The sequence below is a fragment of the Neovison vison genome, chromosome 12, assembly GCF_020171115.1.
Source record: "Neovison vison isolate M4711 chromosome 12, ASM_NN_V1, whole genome shotgun sequence".
In the NCBI taxonomy this organism is placed as follows: domain Eukaryota; kingdom Metazoa; phylum Chordata; class Mammalia; order Carnivora; family Mustelidae; genus Neogale; species Neogale vison.
Genome location: NC_058102.1, coordinates 58,423,252 through 58,449,023, shown reverse-complemented (window position 1 = coordinate 58,449,023; position 25,772 = coordinate 58,423,252). Strand labels below are relative to the sequence as shown.

General features: G+C 37.3%; 1 protein-coding gene across 2 annotated transcripts in view; it reads left to right on the top strand.

Moving 5' to 3' along the window:
- The window catches only part of RERG (RAS like estrogen regulated growth inhibitor), a 117,898-nt gene extending 93,507 nt beyond the window's left edge, over nucleotides 1-24,391 (top strand). For both annotated transcript variants that reach the window (XM_044227970.1, XM_044227971.1), the window contains exons 3-5: nucleotides 10,886-10,942; nucleotides 20,826-20,899; nucleotides 22,647-24,391. In XM_044227970.1, the coding sequence (XP_044083905.1) occupies nucleotides 10,886-10,942; nucleotides 20,826-20,899; nucleotides 22,647-23,054 (539 nt within the window). In that variant the 3' untranslated portion in view covers nucleotides 23,055-24,391. The remainder of the gene's footprint in view (nucleotides 1-10,885; nucleotides 10,943-20,825; nucleotides 20,900-22,646) is intronic.
- The last annotated feature ends 1,381 nt before the right edge of the window (nucleotides 24,392-25,772 follow it).

The window sequence follows — 25,772 nt, the reverse complement described above, 5'->3', positions numbered from 1 at the left end:
CACTTCTTTCCTCCTTTGTTGCATCCTTAAGATCTGCTCAAGAGAAAAACAAAAATTTTATTTATATAAGAGGTTCTTTTTTGAAATTCATATTCTTTTTCTGTGTTGCCATGGTTTCTGGTCATGGATATTCCTCCACTAAGGATGAAGAAATTTAGTGATGAACAAAAAAATGTGCTTTTTCAAAGCATGCCTCTCTATAGAAGTATGCTTATCTGGAAAACAGTGTCAACCATTCAGAATTATATTATGTCCATAGAAATATTAAAATATAGTAGTGTGTATTTAATATTGGACAGGTTTTTCCCAATATTCAAGGTTTAAAGTAAACAAAAATGGGTTTAATCTTTGTTCTGTCACTTCTCTGCTTTGTAAAATACACAGGTTTATTTACTTTTCAGTTCAGGTTTCTTACACATAAAATAGAAGCATTAATTCCTACCTTTAAGAGTGTTTTGAGAAATAAATAAGCTTGTAGTCAAGATTCAATACAAACTCCCTTTTTGATATTAGCATTCCAAAATTCCCATTCATGTTTTTAGTTAAAACATGACTAAAACCTCCCTAATGAGATTTTTGAAGAGTATATACACTTTAAATCCAGCAGCTAATATCATTAATAAATGGAGTCTCCGCAAATGTATTTTTTTCTTCAATAAACTGTCTCTACAAATATAGAGTACGATTCCCTCTATTTTTGTAAGTATGATTATTTTTACTTCTGTGAAGCTTTTTACCACTGCAGGGTTGGAGTTAAACCTAACGCTGCTATTAGTATATGATCAGGGATCGTGGTTCTTCTCTGGCGGAGGAGAAGAGGAACAGCGTGTCCCGTCCTTCTCAGTCCGTCATGTTTGCAATGGATATGCGAACGAGGCATTGGAAGGGATGGTATATATTCAATGGAAGTTACTTTAAAGAACACATGTTTCTTAAATAATAAAGACATCCTAGGGTGCAGACCTGAATACACTGGTAATATGGAAGCCAAATTATTTATCCAGTTTTTCATTGTTTTCATCGCTCAAATATTTGCTGAGCACATGCAATGTATTGGGCAATGTGCCAGCCCCTGGAGATGAAGAGAACACGGCTTAATCTATAACTCCAGAATCTGTAAGACGTACAGGAATGTAAATTCATATTTACAAGACAGTTGTTCCTGTTCTATAATAGAGAAGAAACAAATGACAATGTCATGGCCGAGAGGGAGAGATTCATGGCTTGGGAAGGCCAAGGAAGACTTTAAAAGGGAGGGGGTGCTTCCCTACTTAACCACAGATAGAAATGCTCTGTGGTGAATAGAACGCCATCTATGAGCCTGTTCCATTCTAAATACATCTTTCTTTTCCTCTTTCTTGATTTAGTTCTATATTACTACTTAAAACACTGACTAGTTTTTAGCTTATTTGAACTTGCAAGGATGCAAAGTTTTAAAAAAGAAATGAGCCCAAAAGTATTTATGGAGCCCCCCAAAGAAGTTACAATCTCTGCACTCTTTTTAAAATAATAGTAATAATAAACTGTAAAAGACACCTTAAAGAAACAGTGAACAACATTAAAATGAGGAAGCAAAATTGTATCATGAGGAGGACTACAGTGTCTTGTGTTGATGTCTTTATACACCCTGGATTATGGAATGAGAAGAACAGTGTTAGTGCTCCACATGGAGAAAAGAAAAGAATCTCATGAATGTTCAGAAGCTTATGTCTGCAGAGTCACATTTTCCTAGAAACATTTCAGGGTTTCAGTTCTTTTCTTTTGTATTGAAAGCAGTGTTTGTGACTACACAGTGTATATTCTTCAAAATGCACCTTATTTGTAGAGTACATACAATTTTCACCCCCAGATTTTTCCAATGAAGAGTTTAGTAGCCTCATATCGGCATGATTCGTCAGCTGTCTGATGACAATTTCCTCATCTGTAGAAAGAGGGGGTTCTGCTGATTGAGTCAGGGTTGATGGGCACTGAAAGGGGGTCATGCATTTCAGGAATAATTGTAAATAGTCTGAGCTTCAGTGTCTTCACCGGTGTGCACAGATACATGTGCATAAGCATATGGATATACATTTATATCAACTCTGTGCTGTAGGGCAGTGAAGGGTAAAGACATGCAGTTGGCTCTTATTGAAGCGGGGTGAAGGACACCAACTTCCCGCGCAGTTGAAAATTCATGTATAACTTTTGACTCCCCAAAAACGTAAGCAATAGCTTACTGTTGACCAGAAGCCTTACCAATACCCTTAACAGTCCATTAATACATATTCTGTATGTTATGTAGTAGATACTATATTCTTACAATAAAGTAAGCTAGAGAAAATATTGTTAGAGAAATTGTGAGGAAAAGAAAATACATTTCTGGTACTGTACTGTATTTATTGAAAAAAATGTGCATAGATTGATGTGCCTGGGTGGCTCAATCAGTTAAGTGTCTGCCTTCAGTTCAGGTCATGATCTTGGGGTCCTGGGATCAAACCCCACATCGGGCTCCCTGCTCAGTAGGGAGCCGGCTTCTCCCTCTGCCTGCTGCTCCCCTTGCTTGTGCTCTTTCTCTCCCTGTCAAATAAATACAATCTTAAAAAAAGAAAGAAAAGAAAAGAACAGGGAAGGTGTGCGTATAAATGGACCCACACAGTTCAAACCTGTGTTGTTCAAGGATCAACTAACACCTGACCTAACCGTGCACACTCACTGAAGGAAGGTGGGTAGCAATACTAACAATACTGCATTTATTTTTAAATGTTTTCCCACTCTAATTTTCATGATATTACTTAAATTGATGTGTTTCGTGAACTGAGAAAACAGTTCTCAAGTGGTATGAAACTCTCTCATCCTTCTTTTTTTTTTAATTATTTTTCAAATACTTTACTGTGACTTTTACCTATAGTTCGTAAAATTCAAACTAAAAGCAATTTAGTGTTGATTTGGCCACCAATGTAGACTTGGGCTGACATATCTCTGCCTCCGGTTCTCAGCTGGCCAAGTAATCCCATTGTAAGTCTGTAATGGTAAGGAGGAGAAGAGGGGAAGAGAGCTGCTTGATCTCCTAGCTGTGGCCTGATTTTGAGAACTTTCACACTTAAGGCACTGTGTATGTTATTATAATATCTTCATGTAATTTTCAAGCATTAAGAATTCTATTTAAACACTGAAAATGCTGTAAAAGAAGAGAACAATGATTTGGATAACAAACTCTGAGTATACTCATAACCCATTGTGGACTACGACTGTGGCTGTTTTAGCCACGTTTGCCTTCTTTTTCTATAACAAAAAAAGTTGTTTGTTTTTCACAGAATAATTCAAACTCTGGGACGTAATTGTTCTGAACTTAGCAGACTCTCAGTGGACGGTCATTAAAGACATTAAATACTTCAAAGCTACCTGGTCTTACAACTTAAAAGTAACCATTTTTTATGAAGGTCCTGCTGGTTACAGAATGAAAACCATACCCATCACTTAATACATGTTTATAATAACTTTTTCTTATGATACGAATGTGGGAGATAACAAGCACCATCTTTGAGCATATATAAAACCAAGAGTGTGTTAAACAGGATTATAGGCAGAATTCAAGAGGAAGTCAAGTGAAGAACAATGTTCTTTGGAGTGCCTGGTGGCTCAGTCCGTTAAGTTGTCTGCCCTCAGCTCACGTCATGATCCTGGGATCCAGCTCCACATTGGGCTTCCTGCTCAGCAGGGAGTCTACTTCTCTCTCCCCCTCTTTTCTTCCCCCCTGCTTGTGCTCTCTGTCTCTCTCTCTCAAATGAATAAATAAAATCTTAAAAAAAAAAAAAAAACCAAAACAGTGTTTTTTGAGGTACTCTTAATTGACACAGAAATTCTTTTCCTGTCCTAAAAAAATCTGAACTGGCCATTTGAAACAAGTTTGAAAACATATTACCTGGCTTTTTCCAGAACAATCAGTTGACCACAGTTCCATAAGCAAATTATAATTTTCCCATAATAAATGCTCACTGTTACATGCTGCTGAGTTTGGGGATGTATTTAATCAACAGCAATAACTAACTGATACAGAAAGAAAAGAAGGGTTTCACAAAGGAGATTATATTTGAACTAGATTTTGAAGGGTGACTAGGATTTTATTAGTTGGATAAGGACTTTCAAGGCGGCAGGGACAACACGATTAGATGCATGAAGAGATGAGCGTGCATGATATTAAGTAGTACAATCAAACTGGAGGGCCGTTGTAAGCATCAGGAAGTGATTGAAATTCAGGTTGCAAAGGTATATGAGGATCAGGGGAAGAAAGGGAATCATTTTATATTATATAGCCATATATTATATATAATTATATATAATATATATTATATTATATATAGTACTATATTATAACTATGTATATTACTATTTATAGTCTGCTATTTATTATATATATTATATATGTACCATATATACCATATATATGGTGTTATATAATATATAATATGTATATGTACCATATATAATATAATATATATTATATTATGACTATGTATGTATTATATATAGTTTAATATACTGATATATATTGTATATAATATATAATATACTATATAATTACTATATATTATAGATGAAAAAGCCTAAGTTTGAAGAGGACAGGTGATTGGTAACTGCTTTAAGTGGTAGAGCATTCAATACACCTCAGTCAGGAAAGTTCCCTTCAGACAAAAGGACTAGATTTTTATATTAAGGATACTTTTTTAACAGACCTGTAGAGAAGAACAATAATCACAAATATTTAGGAGGTCATACATCCTTAAGGATCTATAAAACAATTGTATTATAAACATTATTAATCAGGTTATTTCATAAACCATGTAGGTGAAAAATAATGGCATCACAAGAACTGTTTTAAGACTATAAGCCTAAACAGTTTAACATTTGAAAGTTCTATCAGAACTTTCAAAAAGTTCTGAAAGTTCTGTCAGAACTATACTCTCTTGAGTATATTTTAAAAATTTATTTATTTATTTATTTTCCAATTTATTTATTTTCAGAAAAACAGTATTCATTATTTTTTCACCACACCCAGTGCTCCATGCAAGCCGTGCCCTCTATAATACCCACCACCTGGTACCCCAACCTCCCACCCCCCCGCCACTTCAAACCCCTCAGACTGTTCTTCAGAGTCCATAGTCTCTCATGGTTCATTTTTAAGGCTAGCATGTGTGTTAGTTTTCATTTACCTTGAAAAATTCATTTCTTTCTAAAAGTTGATTTGCTATACAGATCATATCCCATCAATTTTCATAAAATATTATTCTGATCATTAAAGTTGGTACTTTTGATGTTTTCCTCATCTTGATAATGACATCAGAACTTATTTTGAATAACTAGCCCCAGACTTGTTAATTTTTTAAAGTGGCATAACTATTTTAACAGAGAAATGTTGCCTTTTAGCATTTGCTTATCAATGAAATATTATCCTATTGAATTATTACATTAATGTCACTTTAAATAATATTTCCTTGGCTCAAACTCTACTTAGTGAATTTTCCATTTTGTTAGAAACCAGCTTTCATAGATAATCATGAAATTCAGTTCCAGTAATAAAAAAGAAAACCACATATAATGAAGAGTTATTCAAGTAGGTAATGTATCGAGCAAAATGTTCTTCTCTAGATTAACTTTTAGACATGTTTGACTTATTTAGTTTCAAGGTACTGGGAAGAAAATAAGATATTTCAGAAAGCAGAACTTGCTTGCAACCAGTCAAATATGTCAGACCTCAAAACTTCAGGGAAAACAAGATCATACATCAGAGTGCTGGCAAATGTAAATGTTACCAATACCACCAATTTACCTCAAAAGAAAAACCTTTGCTCAGGATAGTTGGGATGGAGAGGACAGGTGTTCAAGAGAGAATTAAATCAATTTTTCATTAACTCATTAAATAAACTACAGAAGTATAATTTGTAGAAGGCTTTTGAAATACCCATTAGAAGGCATTTCAGAGTGTATATTTATATAACCTTTCAAGAAAAAGCTATGGAAACGTGGCATGGTTCTGTTGTGAATTCTCTTGCCTTGTTTGTGTTGCTTCTTCTTTCAGTGCCTGGTTATTATTTCACTGCCAAGAGAGTGAACTGTGACACGGATTGATGGATCTTTTCCATCCATTTAACAAGTATTTTGCAGTCTACTCTGTGTCAGACACTGTTCTAGAAACTGGAAGACAGTGATAAATTAAACAAATGTAATGTCCTCACAAGCATAAATTCTAAAGAAAGAATCAAGTAAAATCATCATCATCATAATAATAAATAAAATTTCAGTTGTTATTATTATTATTAGTGGTGGTGGTGGTGTTGATTAACAGTAGTAGAAGTAGTGGAATGCGTGACTAGGAGAGTGGCAGGAAATGACCTCATCCTCAGCTACACGCATTATTGTTCATTTTGCCTTAGGCACCCCGGCCTGCTTTTTGTTCCCTGACCATGTCAAGCACACAGTCCTGCTTTAACCTGTTTGCTTGCATTGGCTATCCCCTCTCCTTCAAGCACTGTCCCTCAGGCATCTTCTCATCTGTTTCTTTTTCTTTTCTTTTTTTTTTTTTTTAAGATTTTATTTATTTATTTGACAGACAGAGATCACAAGTAGGCAGAGAGGTAGGCAGAGAGAGGAGGAAGCAGGCTCCATGCGGAGCAGAGAACCCGATGCGGGGCTCGATCCCAGGACCTTGGGATCATGACCTGAGCCGAGGGCAGAGGCCTTAACCCACTGAGCTACCCAGGTGCCCCTTCTCATCTCTTTCTTATACTACCTTTCCAGTGAGGATTATCCTGTCTTAAATAATAACTCTTACACCATCATCCCCAATGCCAAATCCCTTTACCTTGTTCTTTTATCTTATAGCACTTACCGCCTCTAATGTATTATAGTTCTTATTTCTTATTTTTATTTTTTATCTGTCTCTTCCTAGGAGAATAGAAGCTCTGTAAGGTCAGAGATCTTTGAATTGTTTACTGGATTATTGCAAACTCCTAAAACGGAACCTGATACCAAGTAGGCAGTCAATAAATAGTTATTCAATGAGATGAGGTCAGGGAGAATTTGAGGAAAAGATGTGGCATGAGATGGTTTAAGTTCTGGCAGAGACATTATCTGTGTGAAGAGTAGTTTGGGGGGGTTTTGAGGGTGCAGCTGAAGGAGGGGCCCCATTGAGGAAGCAACTGTATTATCTTTGACAGGTGAAATCATGTGATGTGAGTGGTAGTGGCGGAGGAGGGGAGACATGGCAAGATATATCCCCTATGAAAGTTATATCTCCTAATAAAATTATAATCAAATTTGTGGGTAAGTAATACTGAGGTTTTATGGTTCCATCAGTAAATGGTGAATGTCAGCAAGCACCTCAGACCCAGTGGAAATAATAGAGACTTTAACAGATAACACTTCCACAGATGTAAGGTTATTTTCATTCTTTAGAATAATAATTTTAAATTAAAATATTTTTGAAAATAAAAATATAGACAATGCATTTATCTTTTCCATGAATAATCTGTGTGTGAGGAGATAAAAGCGTGTCTTTTAAGAATAAACATAAGGGGGGCACCTGGGTGGCTCAGTGGGTAGCCTTTGCCTTTGGCTCAGGTCATGATCTCAGGATCCTGGGATCGGGCCCCACATTGGACTCTCTGCTCAGTGGGGAGCCAGCTTCCCCCTTTCTCTCTGCCTGCCTCTCTGCCTACTTGTGATCTCTGTCAAATAAATAAATAAAATCTTAAAAAAATATAAACATAATGCATGTCAATTTTTCAATGTGGTTTTGACGTTTTTTTATTGCATTTGAAACAGACTGAATTTCAGACGCCTGGGTGGCTCAGTCAGTTAAGTATCTTACTCTTGACTTCAGTTCAGGTCATGGTCTCAGGGTCCTGGGATTGAGCCTCACATCAAACTCCCCACTCAGTGGGGAGACTTCTTGTCTCCCTCTCCCTCTGTTTGTGCTCTCTGTCTCAAATAAATAAATAAATCTTAAAAAAAAAATACTGAGTAAAAAAAAATATGATCCTATTGTTAAAATAACCATCATAAAATAATGTGAAACTCAAAAAATATTAGAAATGTTTAGATTGATTTTATTGATAAATCCTAGCAACATTGCCCCATTAGAAGGTGGCTCCCTGAACCTGAGCCAATAACCCATCAGTGAGCAGGAACAACTTCTCAACAACAAACATGACATCTCAAAAGTCACCAGAATCCTGATTATATTCATAGAACAGCTTCCTTAGAATCCAACCCCAGAGCTACTTTAATATGAGAAAAAATTCTAACAAGCTTATTAATACGGCTTATTGGTCTTTAGAAAAACGAAAGTAACAAAGGAGATTCCAATGGGTTGGTTATTGGAGGTGGTCTCGGGTCCCAGTGACTGTGGCAAAAAGAGAAAGCTGGGGGTTCCTGGGTGGCTCAGTCAGTTAAGTGTCTGCCTTCGGCTCAACTCATGGTCCTGGGGTCCTGGGATTGAGCCCCGGGTCACACTCCCTACTAACAAGGAGTCTGCTTCTCCCTCTCCTTCTGCCCCTTCCCCCTTCTCATGCATGCTCTCTCCCTCTCTCTCTCAAACAAATAATTTTTTAAAAAATCTTTAAAAAACAAAGAAGAGAAAACCATGGTATTTGAGGGAAGAAAAAGGTATGTGTGTGTATGAATGTGTGTATTCAAAAGCTGAACTATTTAAAGCCCTAGCATTCCAGAATTGTGTTGCCTCGACCATTCTATGGCTTCTCACAGTATTACTGCGTAACTGCACAGGACGCTAATCCAGGTAGTTCACTAAGATTGGGACATTTTTAAATGATTCATATACTCAGTTTGGAAGGGCCATCGAGTGTCAAATACATTTTAGAAAGATTTCTTTGAGAAATAATTGAACTTTAAATGGTCTTAGAATTGGGGAAGTTCAAGCTTCAGTTATGTGAAACTTTAGGAATTTTACTACCTCATTGTTTAAAGATGTCTGGTAAGTGTATTTTTCACAGTGAAACTTTTAGAGTTAAAACTACATATCTCTAACAAAAGGTGAACTATGAATACGGTCAGCAATTATGTTCACTAACATGCTAATTTTAAAACAGGAAAATATCTTCTACTGCTTACTGCTTCTTACACGCAAAAAAAAAATGCATTCTTGAGAGGGTGAACAGTGACAGACTCTGAAAATTGCAGATAAAACCACAAGTACACTTACTGTGGGAAGTATTATAGGGTCAGTGGCCTTGCTACTTTAGGCACTGCAAATATTTTGGCTTCAATTCAGACTCACACTCTGTAATTAGAAAGAACATTGCTACTTCAGTATCCAGCCAAGCCACATATGTTTGTGGTCTGTTTTATGAGGTTCTCATTGCAATTTGCCTGTGATCTCTCCCATAAGACACTATGGTAAGGGTGATATACTTCTCTGTTGATCCTACAGTGGCAACAAAGGACAGACTAATAGCAACTTCCAACTAACTAGTTCTATTTCGTCAAGGAAGAAATAGCCTACTACATACAGGACATTTTGGTAAAAATAAAAATATTCTAATAATAGATATTTTAAAACTACAAAATATGATAGACATTGATTTTCTAGTGAGGGTTCGGTGGGATCCCAGGAAGTCCTCATTAGCGTGTTGAAATTATCTGCCAAAATGTGTGTATATACATTTTACCAGGTAAAAGAGTCCAAGCTTTTGTTCCATTTTCAAAGTGTCTGTGACACCCCTTTCCAAAAAAAATTTTTTAAGGAGGTTAAGAACCACTGTTTTCAATACTTCTATAGGAAGATGTCGAGCATGTGTCCCACTGGTTTTTAAGGACAGTGGAGCCCACGCATTAGGCCAGTTCTCCTCCTGTCACCAGCTTCCAGTCAAGTATTATCTGGAGGGCCTGGCCTTAAATTAAGTTGAGAACAGTGGATAAATCACAGGCCTTGGAAACAGACTGCTTGAGCTCAAATCCTAACTTGGTCACCAACTAGCTAAGTGACTGAGTGAAATTTGTTGAGTGGTCAGAGCCTCAGTTTCCTTACCTGAAAAATGGGAACAATCATAATATCTGCCTCATAGGGATGAAATAAGGTTGAGAGGATCATGCAAGTAAAGTGTTTCACATGGTTCCAGACCCTACCTCTGACTGTACTATTTCATCAGTGTCACCTCTGATGAGCTTTAATGAGTGACTAATGAAATCTGTAAGATTAAATATCTGTTGTTTTTTAAAAGATTTTATTCCTTTACTTAGAGAGAGACAGAGAGTGTGTGTGCATGCACATGAGTAGGGGAGGGACAGAGGGAGAAAATTTCAAACAGAGTCTCCACTGAACATGGAACCCCATATGGGGCTCGATCTCACAACCCTGAGATCATGACCTGAGTAGAAATCAAGAGTCAGACGCTTAACTGACTGAGCCACCGAGGCGTCCCTTAAATATCTGTTTCTCTGATAATACAAATTACCAGCTAGTGATCGTTCCATTGCAGTTAAAAATCATTGGGTTTTCAATTCACTGTTGTTAGTCGTTATCAGTATTCAATCTCTAGACACCTGTATTGTGATACTTTATATCTAAATTCATTGTTTTGCTAAAAATGTTATGAGTGAGCATTTTCACGTTGTGATGTCTTTCTTTGCTTGCTTGTTTTAACCCTGTAACTAAAGGAACAAATCGAACCCATTCATTAATGCACCATTAAGACTTTGCACCAATTTTTAGACCACCATATGAAATTGAAAAAACTCTTGAACAAACATGAATAAATGCATTGGGTCTTTTTATGCCAAGAAATGTAAGACACTCTAGTTGTATGGGCTACTTCTCTTTCTGTGCAAGGATAAGAACCGCAAGAAATTAACAAATTTGTTTGAAATGTTGCTCTTTTCTTTTCCACAGCTCTTGTAGTGAGATTCCTGACCAAACGGTTCATCTGGGAATATGATCCCACTCTCGGTAGGTCAAGTTTTGTTTCCTCCTTTCCAGTGAGAGTTTATGAGCCAAAAGAGGCGATGACTTTTTCTGTTGTAACATTTTGAAGCACCTACCAGCTATTTGGGAAGTATCTCATCAAATCAGGCAAAGAAGCCCTTCAAGAAGCTGGACATGTATCTCAGACTGTCTGAGCTTGTAACTGCACAGGATTTTCATACATAGAGGAAGACCAGAGCCAGGAAGGAAGTGGGTACAACACGATGCCCTCACATCAGGAAAGCTAGCATCATTCGAGTGGGAGAAGGAGGACACAGTGGCCAAGGCTAACCTGGTTTGAAATAAACTGGCACGCTGAGGGGAGTATCAGAAGAAAATAAACCTTCCGAACACTGATTCGGGGAAAATATAAAAATAAACTCTATTTCTGTCCAAAGAATTTGATTAAAGTCTATTTAAAAAAGAAAAAAAGAGAGGTGCCTGGGTGGCTCAGTGGGTTAAGCCTCTGCCTTCAGCTCAGGTCATGATCCCAGGGTCCTGGGATAGAGCCCTGCATCGGGCTCTCTGCTCAGCAAGGGGCCTGCCTCCCCGTCTCTCTCTGCCTGCCTCTCTGCCTTCTTGTGATCTCTGTCAAATAAATAAGTAAAATCTTTTTTAAAAAAATTTAAAAAAAGAAAAAAAGGGGCAATAAAAATTGGTGTCTGTAGAGCTTGAAAGCAGCATAATATTGTATGAAGCAATCATCAGGTTTTTTAAGTAGTCAAAACGAGTGATTATTAGATAGCAGCTTAGTCCTCATCCTCAAAATGGTGCTGACAATCCAAGGGTTCTAATTTAAGCTTCAGATTTTATTCCAAATTAATCCTTTGAGTTTTTGTTCTTTATGCTTTAGGGACACCGGCTGGGTCTGTAAAGGGCAACAACTTTGTATCCAGAGGAGGCTGGAGAAACATGCGTCCTTCGTTTCATTACCAGGCCCAGAGTCCAGGCTGAGCTGGCCTTACTCAGAAGAGTAAAAAGGGCAAAGATTATTACTTTTTTTTTTTTAATTTCATTCTGTTTGGTTTAGTTATGACTCCAAACTTACATACTTTAGGCTAAAAGGGAGATTTCTTTCCCTTTTTGCCTCCTTTCATTGCTTTTATTCATCCAGTCAACAAATATTCTTAAATGTGTCAGATCATTGCCAGTGCTGAGGATAAACCAACAGACAGAAAGAAAAAGCCTCTGGCTCTTTTGAGCTAACAGTTTAGTAAAGACAGAAGAGTCAATAAACAAAGAGAGGTCAGATGGTGATAAGTACTACAACAGACGTGAATGCAGAGTGACCTAAGAGTTTATTTAATTTATAATTTTTTAATCTGGGACTTGTTTTTGTGAAAGTACAGACCGAAGATCCAACAGTGTTTCCAAATAGTTGCCAAATCGTCCTGCTATTATTTACTAAATAGTCCCCACTTTGCCCAGGCTACTGCCAAAGCTGTTTTTTGTTTGCTTGTTTGTTTGTTTTTAATACATTGACTCATTTACCCTTGGATATGGCTCTATATTTGCCTTTTATATCCACCCCCAGTTCCACATTCTTCTGATAATTGAGCTCTGCGGAACATTTTGACACAGAGTAGAGAAAATCCTTTTTCTCTAACTTTCTGCACAATTATCTTGGCTAGGATTTTTAGTTTATCCTTCCAGGCCAATTTTTAAAACTTTATCACAACATGACATGATTTTGATTGGAATTGCATTAAAACTATAAATTACTTTGAGAAGACTAACATCTTTACACTATTCAGTTTTTTTTTTTCAAATCTAATAACATGCCTCTACATTTATTAATCTTTACTTCTCTGTTTTTGCTTTCATTTTTTCAAAGACTTTATTTATTTATTTGACAGAAAGAAAGAGATTACAAGCAGGGGGAGGGCAGAGGGAGAGGGAGAAGCAGGCTCCCTGCCAAGCAGGGAGCTCAATGTGAGGCTTGATCCCAGGACCCCGGGAACATGATCTAACTGAAGGCAGACGCTCAACCGACTGAGCCACCTAGGCACCCCTGTTTTTGCTTTTAAATAGTTTTTCAACATTAACAATTTTTAACATTTTTAACATAGCCACAATCTAATCTTAAAATGACATATTTGGATCAAAAATGCACCTGGTTTTAAAAAATCATTTGCTATCTATTTTTTGCTTCACATAAATAAATACTCTCCTCTTTTATTTCATTACTTATCTAAGCTTTACAAAGTTCCTGAGAATCGTAATGCTTTATGGAAGTTCAGTGGAAAAATCCTGATTTTTACTTAGCAATCCCAGTATATCTCAACAAATGAAGAAGCTTATAAAAAATGATTTTTTTTTTTTTTTTTACCTTTCTGAATGTGTTCCAGTAACCAGTGTTACTATTTTAAATCAGTTTTAGGTGAACCATTGTCATTGTCCCTTTTGTTTTATTCCTCCTGAAAAACAACTGCTGTTAATAGAAATCTGCCCGCATCAGTTATTTATAATACAGGCTTCCTTCACTAAGAACAATGAAAGTGTATTGAGTGACCTTGTACCGTACTGCTTAAAAAGGATTACTGCTGCTAAGCAACAAGAGCGATGATCAGGTTTATGACTCACTTCCAGGTGAAGGTTTCATTAACTCACCCTGGAAACTGGGGTGTGTGTGTGTGTGTGTGTGTGTGTGTGTGCTGAAAGTTACCAATATTCTAGCCTACAGGTGTTCCCCATCTATTTGACTCAAGATGAATCAAGATTTCCGGGGCTTGACTTCATACTATCACAAAGTTTCAAAACCACCACTGAAAGGGAAAGCGCCCATTAAAAAGCAAGTGGCATATTTGCAAAAGCCAGTCTTGAGTTCTGAATTCAGAGCCTTCCTCAAAAACATACTATAACACTGTATGTTAATTATACTTCAATAAAAGAAAGGAAGGGAAAAAATTTTCTTAATATTTCAGTGCTGTCAACTTGTGACAGAATTATTGCTCCTTTAGAAGCTGAAGACTATGGGGTGCCTGGGTGGCTCAGTGGGTTAAAACCTCTGCCTTCAGCTCAGGTCATGATCTCAGAGTCCTGGGATTGACCCCTGCATCCGGCTCTCTGCTCAGCGGGGAGCCTGCTTCCTCCTGTCTCTCTGCCTGCCTCTCTGCCTACTTGTGATTTCTGTCTGTCAAATAAATAAATAAAATCTTAAAAAAAAAAAAAAAAGAAACTGAAGACTGTGAACACCATTTAATGTTTCAAAATTGGAGTATCTACTGCTCTGAGGTAAATCTGTGAAGGAAATTTGCTGCCATGATAGTAAATGATTCCCAGACCATGTTTTGGTGGGGTTTGCTCTTTTTTTTTTTCCCCCATGAGAAGAACTGCCATTAGGGATGCAAGCACGGGCGAGAGAGAGGGTGAGAGGGAACAAAACCCACGGTCTGTTTGCACTTGTGTTTCATAAAAGAAGCAAATACTTTGCACATCCAAATGGTTTGAAGGATATAAGCTAAGGAAAAAAACATTCAATTCTTTATACTGGGCAATTTTAGTTTTCCTTACATTTTTCTCATTTCACTATGGACCAGTGAAATGTTAGTTAGAGACCAGAGGTGGTGTCTAAGTAGCATTTGAAAACCAGAAGTGAAGCCTGTGAGGTTTAGGGCTCAAACCATCGGAACAAGAACCCCCCGATGGTGGTGAGGGTAACATTCTCTGCTTAAAAGAGAATGATTAGGTTCTGATTAGATCCCCAAGAACTGAATCCCTACTTCTGAGAGTTCTATTCCCCTTAGAGAGCGTTGATCATGGCAGAGAATAGGGACAAAGGCTTAGATGGTGCTAGTTGTGCGTCCGTGTGTGTGGGCGTGCGCTCGCGCACGCGTGTGTGTGTGTGTGTGTGTGTGTGTATGTGAGAGAGAAAGAGATGGATGTTTGGGGAAGAAGAGAGAGACCACAAGTCAGCACTTACCACTACTACCACTATATTGGAAGCACCATACTCTGTGTTTGAATGGATAATGGAGTCTCTGTCTCATGAATAAAGACTCAGACAGGAACAAGGATAGGAACTGGGAGACAGATCCACTGGCACTTGGGGTTTTTGATTTGCTCTTCCTTCCTGCATGACAGTACCCTCTGTTTGGAAAGAAAGTCTTATACAAGAGAGAGACACACCCAGAATAAATTCTCTGAACTCGAGACTAAAGCATAAGTGCTTAGCCAGCTCATGGAACCAATCAATATCGGCACAGTGAGGAACATTGAGATCGTCCTTTGACGAATAAGGAAATAAGTCCAGCAAAGTAAATTTATTCAAGATTATGGGGCTGGTTTGTGTTTAGACCAGTAATAGAACTCAAGTCAGTACAATTTTCACTGTAGCATAAATCAGCATTACTAACCGCTGTTGTTACTGTACCGGCTAAATGTCTATATTAATATGTTGAAATTTGCAAAAAAGCTAAATCAGTAAAAGGATTAACCATCTACAACATCCGTTGAGTATCAACTTCTCTTAGCGTGTACAAAATCTACTACTACTTATAAAAATATTACTGAATACAAGTTTTAAATCACGCATTGCTCCTACACAGTAAAATTTGGCACATTTTTTTTTTAAGATTTTATTGATTTATTTGACAGAGTGATAGTGAGAGCAGGAACACAAGCAGGGAGAGTGGGAGAAGGAGAGAAGAAGGCGGAGCAGGGAGCTTGATGCGGGGTTCCACTCCAGAACCCTGGGATCATGACCTGAGCGGAATGGAGACACTTTAATGACTAAGCCACCTAGGCTCCCCAGTTCGAATTTTAAAATGTACCAAATTCCATCTTGAAACTTATATTGGTCTTATGGTGTATATTATTTTGTTTCATTTAGATATATGCCTTAAACAATCACCCCTCTTCCCTTTAAAAAGAAAAAGAAAAAAAAAAAGACTCCTAATCTTCATTTCAGGTTAGTAGGAACAAACTAAAATGTGTGTCTACTCTCCACACACATACACATTTTCTCTTATGTTTTGGAATGAATAGTAGAGTTTAATTCCAAAAAGTGCTTAGTACATTTATTCAAATTAGCTTCGTTAAAGTTAGCACACGGAGGCACAACATTTTGCCTGTGTGGGCTATATACTTCCACTGTTGACGTGAAGATGTGGGTTTCTTTTTTTTTTTTTTTTTAATATTTATTTATTTATTTGACAGACAGAGATCACAAGTAGGCAGAGAGGCAGGCAGAGAGGGGTGGGGGTAGCAGGCTCTCTGCTGAGCAAGGAGCCCGATGTGGGGCTCGATTCCAGGACCCTGGGATCATGACCTAAGCTGAAGGCAGAGGTTTTAACCCACTGAGCCACCCAGGTGCCCCAAGATATGGGTTTCTAATGAGAGAGAAGAGGCTTAAAGAGAAAAGGCTCAAAACGGCATGAAACCAGTCCTCAGCTTCGATGAAATCACTGCTGCTCCCCGCTGCTATGTCTGTGGCAGACATTCCCTCATTTCCTGCATTCCTTCATTTTTGTTTCAGTTAACAAACAACCAGAGAATCACACAACTTCATACAATTTTCATTATATTTTATTTCCCCCCTACTGTGGCCTTCTGTGGTTGAAATACATATCCTATTTACCATGGAAGCAACAGAGAAAAATGTCCCTGTCTGTCAGACAACTTTTGGTGTAAAGAGATGGAAGAGAGCCCAGAACTCTGTTTTCCAGGCCTCAGGGCTGATGCCAGCCCCTTTAAAAAGGAAGGTAGTGCAAAGGTCACCACAGAACGGGAGTGGAAAAAACAGAAATGGCATAGATCCTAGCTGGCCTGCTGCTTCTGGGCCTCTCTCCTCCTCAGGCTGGAGGACTGAAGATGCAAAAAGAAATAGTTGAGAGAACATTTAGAGATAGTTAGAGATAAGAAGTTGCTATACATAGTACTTTAGAGTAAAATTATACAAAATAATCATCTCCCCTTTAACATAAAGAGTAGGGGGATAGAATTTTCTAGAATTGAGAATCATTGTACATACCACATACGGATTACCTATTCAAACAGAATGACAGTACTGCGAAAATATGTTTATTAAAATATATTGAACATAACTTCCTTTTTAAATTTTGCTGTTCAGAAAAGACCTTAGCCGTGCGCCATGCCTGTGGCAATGATCGTGACACAGCTTATAGCAGGTAGAAGGCTAGGTTATGCTAGTTAGTTAAGCCTCCTTTCTGTAGTTTGTATTTTAGGTAGAAGATTATATTTGTAGGAAAATAATAAAAAACTGTGGTAAAAAAAAGAACTGTAAAATAGTTGATGAGATGAAGAAATGAAAGAATAATGAACAAATAAATAAAAGGACTGACTTACTGATCACCCTGTTGAGACAAACTTGCAGGTTTATTTGGATGGTTGGTTGGTTGGTTGGTTGGGGATTTGGGTAGTTTAGGTATAAAGAATTAAGTGAATCATGTTAATCTATCCATGGTACCATTCATGTGCTTAGGATTCCTTTATATAATTTTTATTACATTTCTATTATTTTGCATACTTATTTCTTTTATATTATATATTTCTATTACTATTATCTATATTATTCGTATGATTTTACTTAATTTTTCCTGCATGCCCCATTGTGACACCATTGGCCTCCTCTTTTCCATAGGTATATTATCTAATATGTTTGATTTTTAGGATAGTGGTATAAGCCTCATTCCAAAGCCAATCTTCCTTAGATCCAATGTCAACTCTACCACTTACCGCTTACTCTGTCTGAGCTTCGGCAAGTTATTAAATGTTGTTGTGCCTCCATATCTTTGTGTAACAGGGAGATAATACTAATATCTACTGCAGAGATATTTGTGAAGATTAAACGAATTAATATGAGTAAAGCATTTAGAACATTCTTGTTCAAATATTAAGCAGTATATACTAGGTATGACATATTTTTTGAAAAGGGTGTTTTTCTGTGTATCCATAAACCTTAAACTTATATAAATTTCATTATGCTATAGATCTTCCTGTAAAGGTAATCATGTGATTTTTTTTTCTTTAGCACTTTTTTCTCATTCAGTGCTTTACTGTGTTAAACTTCATTGATAGAAACAATATCCATATTATAGAAAGAGCCCAAGCGTCTGACGAATGGATAAAGAGGTGGTGTGTATGTATATGTAATGGAATATTACTCCGCCATAAATAAGAATGAAATATTACCATTTGCAATGATGTGGGTGGAGCTAGAAAGTATTATGCTAAACAAAATCAGTCAGTCAGAGAAAGACAAATACCATATGATTTCACTCATAGGTGCAATTTAAGAAACAAAACAAATGATCATAAGGGGTTAAAAAAAAAAAGAGAGGGAAAAGAAGGAACAGACTCTTAACAGAGAACAAACTGATGGTTACCAGAGAGGAGATGCGGGGGTCATGGGTATTAAGGAGGGCACTTGTGGTGAGCACCAGGTACAAAACTAACTGAAATTTAAATAAAAATTTTTAAAAATGCATTGATAGACTTTAAACACTCTTTGTATTTCTGAAAAAACTTTAACTGATCGTGATGTACTTTTCTTTTTACACTAATTGAACTCAATTGGATAATATTTTATTTAGGATTTGTGAATCTACGTTCAAGAATAAAGTGAGCCTATAATTTTCTTGTCCTTTTTCTCTTACTACTCTTATACTACTTCCTATTAGAGTCACGTAATGCCCCACAAAAGGAATTGGATGATTATCCTTTTTCTATTTTCTAGAACAACTTGTTTAATGTTTATAGAAATCTCCTTTAAAACCAATCAGATGCAGTTGCTTTTTATGATCAGAAGGGATCAACAATTAATATCTAAGTTACTTATCAGTTACTGACTGGGTTAAGTGTTCCAGTTCTCACTGTGCCTGTCCGTACATATTTCAATATGAGAATTTATCAGGGTTTGAAATTTGTTGGCATATGTCTCATAATATTATTTTCTTTTCATTTCATCAGAATATGTAGTTATTTCTTCTTTTATGCTAAATTGTGCTTGATTGCTCCTTCTCTTTTAATTTATGAGTCAGTATTACCAGATTTTTTTCATCTCTACTCCTACCTTTGTTATTTTTAAATCCCTTCAAACCCCATGCTTTGGTTCTGTTAACCTTGTGTCATTCTTTCTTTTGTGGTTTTCTCTTTTACTTCTTTCCTCATATCTTTTTGGATTTATTCTATGTTCCTTTTCTGATTTGTCAAGTTGAATACTTAAGTCACTTCTCCTTTTGCTTTCTTATGACGTTATCCTCGGGAGTAGGACAACTACATTAACTCACTCAAATCTGCCTCTTGTCTCTCCCCACCCTGCCCACCCCAATGTACTGGTATCATCTAGAATTGTAATTCTCAGTTGCTTTTGATGTGGTTTGATTGCTTTGTTTTACACCACTGGGATCTCCAATCCAGTTTTGCTGGTTAGAAGTCTAATGTCAGTCTGAATCATGTCCTTCTGTAGGTGATGTGCTTTTTTTTGTATATTCATTAAAATTTTTCTTTATCATTGATATCCCTAAATTTTGCTGTGATTGTTTTATATATGGGATTTTCTTTGTGTGTTCTTTAAGTCCTTATTTTTTTTTTAACAATGGTGCATCTTTTTAAAAAAGATTTTATTTATTTATTTGACATGGAGAGAGAGAACAAGAACAAGCAGGGGGAGTGGCAGACAGGGGAGAAGCAAGCTCCCTGCTGAGCAGGGAGCCCAGTGTGGGGCTCGATTCTGGGATCCTGGGATCATGACCTGAGCCAAAGGCAAACACTTAACTGACTGAGCCACCCAGGCACCCACGTCCTTTTGGTCTGAACTGTTCCAAGACCTTTCATCCTGGGAAATTCTCAGTTTTTTCATCCTCAAGTATTTTCAGCCCTTATGTACTTTATTGTCTTTGAAGCTCATTGTATAAGAGATAATAACATGTCCATTTCTATTATCCATCTCTCTTACATTTTACTTTTTACAATTTTCTTATCATGTACTGATGCCTTCTGGAAGAGCTCCTCAACCCGACCTTCATCAGCTCTGTCAATCATTTACTGAGCTTGGCATTTCAGCTGTTCTAGTTTTCATACAGAGCAGCACCAGTTCGTATTTATTTTAACATCTGGTTTCCATTTCATGAGGTAAAAGGCACACTAAGACCACCCAAAGTCTTGCATCTACTGACTTCTCACCCCCATAGAGCTTGGGGACCACCCTGATATTAACCCACCAGCCTACAGCTGGTACTGAGCAGTTGTCATTTTTCTACCCTGAAGAGGGAACATGAGCAGGAGAACTCTGCTTTGTTTCCTCTCCCACCATGTGCCCCAGACCTCCTCTGCTTCCCACACAACCCCCAAACATGGGATCCAATGGCCTTCTACCACCACAAGGGTCTCATGACTTTACTTGCTCATTTTTTACATGGATGGCTATCTACCTCCTCTGATGTCTAATACATTTCCAGGGTTGAGGTCTTGAAGGAAATGAATGGCTCCTGTTTATATGTCATCTTGTCAGGGACAATCATTAGTAGTGATTTCCTGAAACTGAGTTCTAGGAGTATCAAGGTACCATGCGTTTTGTGGGAAGCACTTCCTCAGTCTAGGATGTAGAGATCCTATTTTACACACCAGGAAGCTGGCCTCCTAGAAGAATAAAATGAGCAGAGACATAGAGATTCTCCCATGTTATGTCCTGAAAGTCTGTGGCTCCCACATGAGAACCCAGACTGCCAGGAGCTCAGAGAGTACAGAGATGGCACATTCTTGCCCGTCCATCCTCTCCTGCCTGGGATGCACATTCCTTTATGTGAAACAAGCAGACATACTTCTGTGACTACTTTGTCATTTAAAGATCAAATTAAATCATGCACTAATTTACTTTTTTACCTTCCTTCTTTGCTCATTCCCTCAGAATCAACCTACCGACACCAAGCAACCATTGATGATGAAGTTGTCACCATGGAGATATTAGATACTGCTGGTCAGGTGAATAAAGGGTTCAGTTAAAATGTTTTCTGGATCAAATAAAAATGAGATGTGTACATGCATACTATGAACAAAATTAAGACACTTTCCTCCAATTAACTAATGATGCCTAAAGACTTTTCTCTTTATCTAGTTATTCATATACTCACATATTTGAAAGAGCTTATGTGTGCATACTTATATAAATTACTGGGTACTTCAGTGGGATGAGGGGGGATTGATAATACCATAACATTGACATGACATCATTTAGAATTACCCACATATATTTTGGGGAGATAGCAAAATATTAAGAAGTTCATGGTTAAGTATTCTGAAATGCTCTGATGGAGTTAAGCATTTCTTTTTACTGGGGAAGTTCTCAGAGGCTTACATGCCCATGTATAAGATGAATCTTTTTTTTTTTAAAGATTTTATTTATTTATTTGACAGTAGGCAGAGAGGCAGGCAGAGAGAGAGGAGGAAGCAGACTCCCTGCTGAGCAGAGAGCCCAATGTGGAGCTCGATCCCAGGTCCCTGAGATCATGACCTGAGCCGAACGCAGAGGCTTTAACCCACTGAGCCACCCAGGCGCCCCATAAGATGAATCTTTAAGAATTTCAGTATATATTATATTCTAAACTTACATAACCCCAGAATCACTTTTTAGAATGCTGTATTTTAGGAATCTTTCCTGTAATATTCTTTCTAAACCTCAATACATCCTATTGAAAATTTGAACCACATAATTGTACAACAAACAATCCATTACAAAGGAAGCTAATATAAGTTTGCCCTGATGGCAGTCAGTTCTGAGATTGCAGATAGGTTTGTAGAGAGGCTTAGTTCTCAAGAATAAAATGATCACTAGGAATGAAAATTAGGGAGCTGAAGGGTTTTATGGTGCTCTATCAGTGACCTATGATCTGAAGAAGACTTTAAGCATTTAGCCCAAGAAAGACACTTTTATTTCTCATCACCACCTCCTTCTTATATGTGCTTTCTCTGGCACCCAACCCTGATTCTAGAGAGAGGTGGCAGGGACTTGCATGCCTGCAAAGGTTATTTGAGCCCATGAAAGTTGTGCATTTTGAAATCTCGTGTGCAACTTTCCTAGGAAAGAATGATCACCTCCTTTGAAAATCACTTCAGATGAGTTTCTACCATTATTGGGACTTTATAATATTTGGGAGGTGTTTAGAAAAAAAAAAAAAAAAAAAAAAAAAAAAAAAAGCCCCTGGCTTTGAGATTGACTCTCTCTACAGTTTTCCCCTGTTTTTCTGTCCCTGGTACCCAACTGTCTAGAATCCGAAGGCAAAAGAGATTAAATCAAAAATGAAATCAAAACCATTCACTAAGCTGTGCCTCTTAATCTGATCTCTAAAGGGTTTTGTGAGGTCTACTTGTCTGTTACCTACTCGCCAATTCTATGGGATGAAAATCCTTGGAGGCAGTGTGCCCAACTAAGATGGTTTCTTTATACTTCTTGTAATTACGGATTTAATGATATGGCAAGAGGAAACTCAGAAGCAGAAAATTAAAGGTCTATGCAGTTAGAACATTTCTAGTTCCATGACATATCCTGCTATGAGTAACTAATACTCCTATTCCAAACTGATTGAGAAAGGAAGCTTCTATAGGCAATCAAGAAATTTTAATGACACTGAATATAAAGAATAATAATTAAGGACTCATTACTGGCATGAAAAGCATCTACACATTGTGATGACTTCCAACTCCCCAATTGCTGTTGTTTCCTTGTCAACAGGAAGATACCATTCAGAGAGAGGGACACATGCGATGGGGGGAAGGCTTTGTGCTGGTCTATGACATTACTGACCGAGGAAGTTTTGAGGAAGTGCTGCCCCTTAAGAACATCCTGGATGAGATAAAAAAGCCCAAGAATGTGACTCTTATCTTGGTTGGAAATAAAGCTGACTTGGACCACTCCAGACAGGTTAGTACTGAAGAAGGGGAGAAGCTAGCCACAGAATTGGCTTGTGCTTTTTATGAGTGTTCTGCCTGCACTGGAGAAGGGAACATCACTGAGATATTCTATGAGCTGTGTCGAGAAGTGCGTCGCAGGAGAATGGTCCAGGGCAAGACGAGGCGACGCAGTTCCACCACGCATGTCAAGCAAGCCATTAATAAGATGCTCACCAAAATCAGTAGTTAAGTGGCTCTGTTCTTGCAAAAGCCCCATGGAGGTAGGCCAGGTAATTGGAAACACTTTCTTGCCCTTTTTCCCCCTTCCCCTGCCCAAAGTAAAAGAAAATACTCCATTCCCTGTACTGACTCTGGGAAATGTCTGGGCTTCCCATTGTTCCCAGGTCTCCCATATGTTGAAAAGTTATAGAGTGTTTTATGCAATTTTAGTGCAGACAATTTCCCCTTTTCCTGCTTGAATAAGATACACTCTATTGTAGTTTGAACCTGTAATCACCAGAGATTCTGAAATGGCTGGGTTCATATTAAGCTATTTTTAGGCATCCTCACCTTGCTTGAATAGGTTGAAGGCTTTTCTAAGGCATTTTGACATTCCATTCCTTGTCAAAGACTTCAAATGATCGTCTTAAAAGTGGAAAGAAATAGAAAATACAGTAAAATTCTGGAAAGCCGCTGAGATACTGGAGCAGGGAGTAGAGCCCTAGTTCCTCTTTGAAATGAGGATTTTCTTAATTATCTCAAATTGTCTAGTTTTTCTTTAACTCTTATTTTGTTCTTAAATTTGAGCACATTTTCACAAAGTTTTCCACTGTAGTAGAGTTCCATTTCAATTTGAATGGGTTCTCAATGAGCTCTTGATCACTATACTCTGATTCTTCTTCTGTGGCTTCAAAAAGATTTCATTGTAAGAGGCAGAAGGATCCTTCAATTCAAACCCTTCTAGGTCATTTCTCACCAAGCCCAGGGTAATGTAAAGACATTAAGAGACTTTTCACCAAACTCTGACTTCACTGAATGCTAACAGAGGATTTAGAATTGGAGATGTCTGATTCATTTCTCTGTCTCTCTGTTTATCATCTTAGCAGAAAGACAACAGTCCAAAAAACAGGAAAATTAAGAATGAAGCTAAATTTCCCTTCCATTGGGGAGCCAAGGCTCTAATGCCGGGCACAGTAAAAAAATTAGTCTCTGATTCATTAAATTGTCTACATGACTTCTATTATTTTGGATAAATTAATTCACTTAGAATTCAGAAAAGAATGAGTGTTTGAAGTTCAGTATCCCTGAATAAATGTGTATAAAACAGATTCCTAGATTGTGGAAGTATAGTCTGCAACTGATTAAACTTCATGATTTTTTCCCTATTATGCCCCCATATATCAAGATTTGGGCACTTTATTTTAGAAGAAAATATATATCTTTTACATATGTGTGTATTTATAAATGCATAGATATATGTATAAAAATTTGTAAGAGCTGGAAGCTTTAATTCACCAATGCATTTGGACAACTTGGTGTAACTATTTTATGTGATAAAATAAAAAACATAATTTTCTCATTCTGTCACATTTGAGCAGTCTTTCTTGTGATAGCATGAAAAGTTTGTACTTTGAGGAAAAACTTGAGTAGACAATCAAATTGTAGAGTTGACAAAGCAGTGAATGTGATACAAAAAATGAGCTCTTATTCCTAATAACAGCTATTTCTGTAGCATGCTTAGGTGCTATTTTAGGCACTTCATGTATTATCTCATTGAATCCTCAAATACCCTACACAGGTAATATTGCTATGCTCACAATTGCAGGGATGAAGATATTGAGCTACAAGGAAAAATGACTACATTGCTATTTAGTGGGTAGAGCCAGGATTTGAACCCAGAGAGGCAGTGAGATATAGAGCTCATACTATTAGTATATATTAGTAGACTGACATATAGCTCTTGTTCTGGAATTGTGGGGATGAAGATACAGGAAGGAGAAAATTTAGGGAATATTTGCTTCATTTATGCTTTCATTCATTCATTTGGAGATATTTATATATGAGTTGGGCATATAACTTAAAACAATTTAGTACATTCGATAGTGTCTTAGCTGAACACTGAAGAATACATACAAGTAACCCAGGAAAGAAAGATGGTGAAAATATTCTAGCCAAAAGGAATAGTACGGAACCAAAATATGGAGACATGAAAAGTGATCGTGAATGCAGTAACTAAAAACAGTTGAGAGAACCATTTATATCATTCTTCAGGACAAAAACAAAAACAAAACAAAAAACTGGAAGACAGAGCAGAGGGAAGGTATTAAAAGAAAGGAAAAAATAAGGAACCTGAAAGTAAGAAAAAAATGTCAAAAATTCATAAAACTGCAAATTTAGGTAACTACATATTAGAGGACCAAGTAGGTCACCTGGCTGTGATTCATTTTCAGTAATGTCTAGACAGGGTTTGGAAGGGGAAAGCAGAGTAAAATTATTTTCTGAATGTTGCCACCCTCCAGAATCACAGTCTCTTTCACTGTCTCATACCTCTATTTCAGACAACTTCTGCCATTTCTTATAAAGAGCAAGCTCCTAAGGAAGCATAGTGAAAAACCTGGGTGCCATGTTGGGTCAAACACTAAGGAAGGGAAATTCACAGTCAACAACACCAGCAACTTCCCTAGACGTATATGTACAAATCCAGACATGTTAAAAATTCAAAGAACCACGGGCATACGTGCCAACGGATAATTACAGAAGAACATGAGATTGCACAAATATAAATTAGTTATTCCTCTCATGCCCCAGGCTTCCCCACAAATGAAGGTTATAAATAAGTTGGGCTTTTTAATAGAATATTTTAATGATGGAAACCTGTGTGTTCTTGAATAATAATGGGTTGTTATCACCACACTACCACTACCAACATTTGCTGTTTGTAGTTGTTTTTCTTCTAATATTCAAAAAA